Source organism: Aptenodytes forsteri, unplaced genomic scaffold (genome assembly GCF_000699145.1).
Source record: "Aptenodytes forsteri isolate BGI_AS27 unplaced genomic scaffold, ASM69914v1 Scaffold193, whole genome shotgun sequence".
NCBI lineage: Eukaryota > Metazoa > Chordata > Aves > Sphenisciformes > Spheniscidae > Aptenodytes > Aptenodytes forsteri.
Window position 1 is genome coordinate 10048348 of NW_008795405.1, and position 7142 is coordinate 10055489.

At 43.5% G+C, this 7142-nt stretch overlaps 1 protein-coding gene across 6 annotated transcripts in view; it reads right to left on the minus strand.

The window, feature by feature from the left end:
- Positions 1–7118, minus strand: part of CCDC88C (coiled-coil domain containing 88C) — a 100897-nt gene extending 93779 nt beyond the window's left edge. For 5 of the 6 annotated variants that reach the window (XM_009280776.2, XM_019472466.1, XM_009280777.2 and 2 more), the window contains exon 1: positions 7023–7118. In XM_009280776.2, coding sequence (XP_009279051.1) covers positions 7023–7069 — 47 coding nt within the window. In that variant the 5' untranslated portion in view covers positions 7070–7118. Of the gene's footprint in view, positions 1–5931; positions 6003–7022 lie in introns of those variants that run through there. The other variant, XM_019472465.1, reaches the window with a different exon arrangement.
- Positions 7119–7142: the final 24 nt, after the last annotated feature.

The following is a 7142-nucleotide window of genomic DNA, read 5'->3' on the forward strand; positions in this document are numbered from 1 at the left end:
CAAAGGCCTTACAGAGGTCCAGGTAGATGACATCTGTAGCCCTTCCCATAAGTATTGCATTTTACTGATGCTCAGGAATGGGAGTGCAGAAGCCATACCCATACACAGTTTGACAGTATGGGTCTTCAGCAACACAGCAAGTTGGAGAAGCATAAGTGGCACCTGGGCTTGAACTTGGAGAGTACCTTGCCTTCAGTACTCTCTGAGCAGATGCTGACACAGAGTCGGATCCTGAAGGAAGCTGGATGCTTAGCCTTTTTAGGCAAGGTCACAACAACAAACCAGGAAGCTTAAAGGGAAGAAATGTACAGTAAAGAGAAGCTGGCCAAACAGAAGGGTTGGCCTACAGGTCTCGATTCTATGCGAAAGTTCATGTAGGCAGCACGCTGCCATGCCACTGTCTGGCAGTGACCCAGGTCTACGGCCAGGAAGAGAAAGCTTTGACTGTATAGCAGAGCTCCACGACCCTTCCCAAAAACATACAAAACGGAGCAAAAATCCACAAGATGCGCCCACCGGCCACAGCAAAGGAGAAGCAATTTCTTCAACAGCTGTAGGCAGTGTAACCACAGGACTTGGATGAGGTTTTCAAAAGTGTGTAAGACACAGAACAACAACTCCTTCCAACACAAGACCTGCTTGTCTTTTGGCACAGTGGAGCTAGTCATCTGTTACAAGAACATAGCATTGGCAGGACCAGGCCCTCAGAAGCAGTTCTGGAGCTTTTATCCTATCATTTTCATTAAGTGTAATTGGTTGCCCCGAGAGCCCTTAATGCCACCAACCTCAGGGTCCTCTTAACCCAGAGCCAAGCCACAGCACACAGTGCCACTCTGGCAGTCCTGCCTCCTCCTCCTCACAGACAAGGAAGTTAAAAGCTTTTCTGAAAACAGAATGTAGCTCACAAAAATGACGGTTTGGGTTTCTGAATATGTTGTGTAACCAACTTCATCCAGCACCTCAGCTCACTTCAGAGAGGACCCTTTGCACAAGATGTGAAGGGCCAGCACGGCCTACACTTTGAACTATGACAGGGCTTACAGTCTCCACAGGGAAAACTAAACAATTCCTTCTCAACAAGCAGTATCCCATTTCTTCTTCATTTGTTACCATATTTTTTCTTAATCCTGGGTCAGAAAAGCTTGAATACTGACTACAGCTGTCCTACAGCTCAGTTTTATCTAATTGAACTGGCAAAACATGCTTGTTAGGTCAGAAGACAGAGATGAATGTTTGTAAGAATCAACGGTTTGAGGCATGCATTTATTCAGAAAGAATACATTTGTTGCAATTTTCAAACATTTTCTGCATCACACCTCCTGCCTAGAATAACTGCGTCAGCTTATGCGAGGAGGTCAGCTGGATTCCTCCTGCTGCTGCTGCCTCCTCCGTGTCACTCACCCAGCTCCTGAGACATCTCGGGGGATGCAGAAGGGGAGAGCCAGAGGAGCCAGGAGAGGCAGCAAACGGGCCTCCTGCTGCGGGAGCAGACCCAGACCCACCTGCTGCCTCCTCCCCAAAGGGGAGTAGAGAGCAGCCCAGAGGCGGGCAGGCCTCACCGCAGGGGAACGGGGCAACACCCCGAGACTGAGCAGGCCTGAGGTTACCTGCGCTCAGGGGAGGAGCGAGCTGCCAGAAAACCCACAGCTTACCGATCTCAACAGAAGTGAAAGAAAAAGGCTAAAAACCTAGAGAGATCTAGGTACTCAAAACACTACAACCCAAACAGCCTGATCTACAGCAGGGAAAAGCAGAGTCCTCAAGGAAAAAGAGCACCTGAGTAAAATTACACCTTAAGAGGCAAATTCTGTGTTTAAAGACATTTCTACCCTGAAGAAAACAGAGATGTTGGTACCACACTCTGCACATTATAGCACCTGTTTGGTTGGTGAAACTTATTTATGAAGAATTTTACCGAAAGAAACTCTTTCCAAGGATCATATTGAAAATTAAAGAGAGATTTTTTTGCAACACTAACCAGGTAACCCAAACAAATTCCTGCCTGAACGTATCTGAAAAATCCCTGAACACAACCTCAATGAGATGCTTTTTCAGTCCTTTGATGCTTGGTCTTTCCCTTACACACTAATATAATGGAAACTACAATTCTCTTTTTTAAAAACCACCTACTCCTGAAGATCAAAAAAGTTATCTAAATAAGACTGAGGCGTGACTAAGGGAGGTACTCCACAAACCAGTAAAAAACACACAAGCCAAATAAACAGAAGGAAAGTCTCAAACCTCACTGTATACCCAAACATTTTAAAGAAGTCCTCCAGTTTTCACACCTTCATGACTTGTACAGGTGCACAGAGGAAAGGAAGGGCCAGGAGACAGAGGCTGAGAGACGAGTTCAGCAGGCACAGGGCCGGCAGCACAAGTGCTTGAAGATGCAATCCCTTAAGCTACCAATTAATAAAGTAAAAGTAACAAAAAAAAAAATTCATTTTTAAAATTCAAAATTACAATCCCATTCTAGCAATTTCTGACAAGTAATTTTGCTGAGTAAGGGGGAAGCCCACAAGCCAGGCCCAAGGGTTATGAGATGCCAGAAAGAACCAACTGTGCCCGGCGTGCCCAGCATCCCACAGCACTTTACTCTGCAGGTAACTTGCTAACTGAAAATACACCACTTTTAGGCCAGTCTAACTCTCCTATCATCCAACTTCTTCCTCTATCAAGTGGCATAACACCACTAAGGCTGGCAGGGTTTCTAAATTGCCTGGAAAATGGTAGAAAAATGCACCTCTAAATGAGATTTTAAATTTAAACGGATGCATATCTTTAACCTTCTGGTATTCATGCCATTTGCTACAAACCACAAGAAACGGGCACTCACAACGTGGCTGTTCCTGTCACATGGTCTAAATTAAAGACGACAGATTGACAGTACCACAAACCATGACTGCTGAAATTGAAATGGAAAAAACTATTATTGTGCATTTTTATTATGCAGTTTAAATACAAGTAGTTTTATCAGCTGTATTCCTAATACACATTCCCGTTTGCTAAATGTTTTAAAAGAAAAGCAGAGTCTACCATGAATTAGAAGAATTAAAACAAGTCAATATGAAAACACTTATGTGCCCATGTGCCTGCATGTGTAAACCCCCACACCATTTCCCAAATAGAACTTTCTATAAGAAGTTAAACAGGGCAAATATTTGCTTATGCTTGTAGGTATTATGCACAGCTGCAACTGTAAGACTGAAGGCAGTCTATGCAGCGTCACCACGTGCTAGTTTCATACCAGGAAGTGACACACAACCATCTGAAAAAAGTTCTTTAAAATTTGCCTGCAGAGAAGCTCATTAACCTGATATACATAAATCCGCCAGAAGCACAGAAGCTCAGGACACGGCAGTTCCACTTTGAATATTAACAAACTCTTTTGTATGCAGAGTATTCAGCCAGTACTGCAAGTCTGCAAAAACCAATGTGTCCTTCATGCACGATCAGGTTGGGGTATACACTTGGACAGAACACAGGAAAAGGAAACCACTCATTTACAGCAAAATTACTTGAAAAAACATTTGTCTTGTTTTAAAATATAACTGGGGAAACCAAACGCTGCTGTCTGTCTCTTCCTAATAGATTTAACTTGTTAAGCAGCTAGGCACCATTACTGAGAACTAAGCAATCCCTAACTCTCTTTTAAAAAGGGTCTTGCTTTATTAGGGATCACCAGTAAGCAAGGGGATCACCAGCAAAGCCCAACAGCTGGTGACCTACTGACCACATTGTGGCCAGAATCTGCCTAAGCCCAGGCCAGGTTCCCTTCCCCCGCCCTTGCGCCACGGCTACATTTGGTGTGCCCGAGCAAACTACATTTTATTCAGGGCTAGCATTCCTGGGGGCAGTTAATTTCTGAACAGGATGGAGCAAAGGCACAGCCCTATTTTCACCTCCTGTCACACAGCCAGCAGGGACCTGGCAGGCAGGAAAAGCAACAGATGACATGTATCTCTCTGGTGATACAGCTGCCTTGCTGATATGAACCCACCACCTAAAAAACTTTGACACCACAACATCAAGCGGTTGGGATCTTCTCCACCCACTCTAAGTTGCCAGACAGCATCTGGGCAAAATCCAATCTATTACAACAGAAACTAGAGGCTGGCTGAACTCGTACAGCCCACTCACACCTCAAACAGCTAAAACCTTACTTTCACTCAGCAATCTCCACTCAACAGGTATATCTGGATTTCTTCACAGATCCACCTGTCTTTCTGGCCATGGATTAAACTTAAAATCTGCTTAGCTGCAGGACAAAAATGTTTTAATTATGAAATTCCCAAGAATTTAGCTTTTGAAATCTTCACCGAAAGAAACCTGTTGATCTGCAGCAAAGTACTGCATCACACCTGGTGTTTAGATGCAAACTCATGTGCCTGTGTTATTTGTGTTATCAGGCAAGCAGAATATCTAACCTAAAAAACTAAAAGCGAAATAACACACAAGTGAGGAAACAGCTATCCATATCAGGAGCCCAGCTCTTTCACTCTGCTACCCCCTGCTCTCTGCATGCGTGTGCATGCATGCATCTGTGCTTTCAGGCAATCAACACTGTCACGACATGGTGTATCAAATCCTAACAGATTTATCAAAGGCCCTCATTAATACAATTTCAGCAGGAAGAAGTCTCAAGCCAAGCACTGAAAGTCATTTTCAGGGACCAGGACTTGAAAACCTGATGAGCAAGCATTTTAAAACACACTTTTATTTTTCTATTCTGAAAGCTTTGTGGGGCAGAAACACGCCTTGCAAGGCAAGCAGTAATTGCATTGCAATTTCTAAAGGTTAAGTCAGGAAAAAGTGAAGGTCATAGTTAGCACCCCTCCGCCTTGCTGGGTTGGGATACATAAATACAATCGCGATCCTTCCTAAGTTAAACGGTCTCAGGCTCTTGGTAGAAAGCTCTTGGTTTCAAGCTCCTTAGACACCATTAGAAGCACTGCCAAAGCTGCCTAAAAAGGGGGGGGAAAAAAAAAAAAGCCCTGATTGTGTGTAATGGAACAGTTTCCTACTCCACGCTGCTTGTGCTTTCCCCACTTACATTTTCTGTAACACTGCTGGCAGAGGTGTTTTTTGGAAAAAACAAACTTATTTTCCTGACTACTTAAGGCAAGTAAACATGCCAGGGCATTTGTCACAAACGCATGATATCCGACAAAATGCCAACTAGTGTCACTGCATTTAGTCAGCCTATATGCTTATCTTCCTTATTTCAATGAGATCTTATCATTCACTTCTTGTCCCCAGAGCATTGTTAAGTTGCTCCACAGACTTTAACAATTTTATGTCTCCTCAGACATATTTCAATGGCCCACTACAAAATATTTAAGTTTGCATACACCACCTGATAAAGCACTTCTAAAATACATCCCTCATAAGAATGCCACAGTCATTCAAAAGCCACGTAACTTCAGCCTATTTAATAAAAAAAAAAATTCAAGAGCAACTAAGTATTAATTTTTCTTGTTTTGAAATAGTAAGATTCTTTCACATATTAGGTAACAGTGATAGTGCAGTTAGTTAAACCTGCAGCAGACTCAACTGCTGCTGTTCCTTGACAGTTTGGTTGGCATCTCCGTGCCAAACACAATGGTCATAAATTAAAATCCAATTAATCCAATTTCCCACATCTTGGAAAACTACAAGTCCAGATCTGAACACTCATACTCAAGGCTCTAATTTCCAGAAAGTTCTCTTTTTAAAGTGTAATTACTCCTTGAGAAATGCTGGAAATTACGTCTTCTCTTTACATCAGGTTTCCATCCCAGCTAACATTTCACACCACTAGTTTGTTATCCCCAAGCGGGTTGACTGATCTGGATTCTGTTCCGAATCATGAACCTTCACCTGCTTCACTAAGTTCCAGTTCACAATTTTCACTGTTAGTAACATCAAACCGGAAGAAAATTTGATTACCTTTTCAGATGGAGCAGCCAGGTACCAGAAGATAACAAAACTTGCCAACTTGAGTGGGTGAGGCATGGGTTGTCAGACTTAAGTTACTTTTCAAGAATTTCACTTAAAGTTTCTAATATGAATTCTTCATGTAAGTGCTTGGACTTGGCCTAACATTGCAAATCACTGGTCGAGCTTCAATTGATTTCATTCACTTAAGAGAGTGCAGTGCCAAAATTGAGTGATTTCCAAAGTCTCCTCCCCTGAAAGTCAAATACTGCTCCATACAAACTCTTTATCGGACACATTTCAGCATATTTAAAAGCAAATACAGAGATGATAGAAAACAGTCAGGATCTGCATGCAGCAGACCAGCAACAGGAAAGGATGTGGTTAAAAAATGTACGCGTTCTATCAACAGTTCACTTCAATGTTACAGTATTTTCAGTGTTTGCTCTTTTAACCTATTTATAAGTTTCCTCGAGACATATCCTTACAGTGCTGCCCAAAAGATACATCACTGAAGTTTTCTTTTTGCCAAATTCTGTATTTAATATCAAAGTTTACATGAGAACGTAGAGAACTTTAGATTAAATCTTCCCAGTAAAGCTTCATATGATAAAGTACTTTCATTTCCTTATTTGTACTGCCACATACCTTCCCCTAAAGCATATGCGAACTACTAAGAAAAAGTAACTGTTCGGGGAGGAAAAAGAAAAAAAAAAAAGCAAACAACGCATACCCCCAAAAAAACCCTAGAAAGACGTTAAAGCAGATTTTATAGAACTGGATGAGTTTGGTTTTGGCCTTTTCCCCTTGTTTTTGTTAATTTCAAATAGCAACCAAAAGGAAAAAATGCAAACCCGGAGCTTTCGCCCTGCACCCGATCCCCCCAGCCTGTCCGCTGCGAAAGCCTTCCGATCAAAGCCGTGAAGACGCTGCCTAACTACAGAGCGACACACAGCCTTCCAAGAGGCGACCTCTCCTTCAGCAGCCCCGATGCCACCCGCGGGTGAGGAGCCGAGGCGTGCTCGGCGCTGCCGCCCCCCGGGCACGCCCGGCCCCGCTCAGCGCGGGGCTACCGCCCAGCCCTCCCTCGGGAGCCCACTCACATTTGCAGCATGATTCTGTTCAGGACGACGCCATCCACCAGGTCCATATAGACGCCGAGCTTGTCCTCGTCCCCGCTCCCCAGGGCCCCGAAGGTTTTCACCTGCCGGGAGGAAGGACAG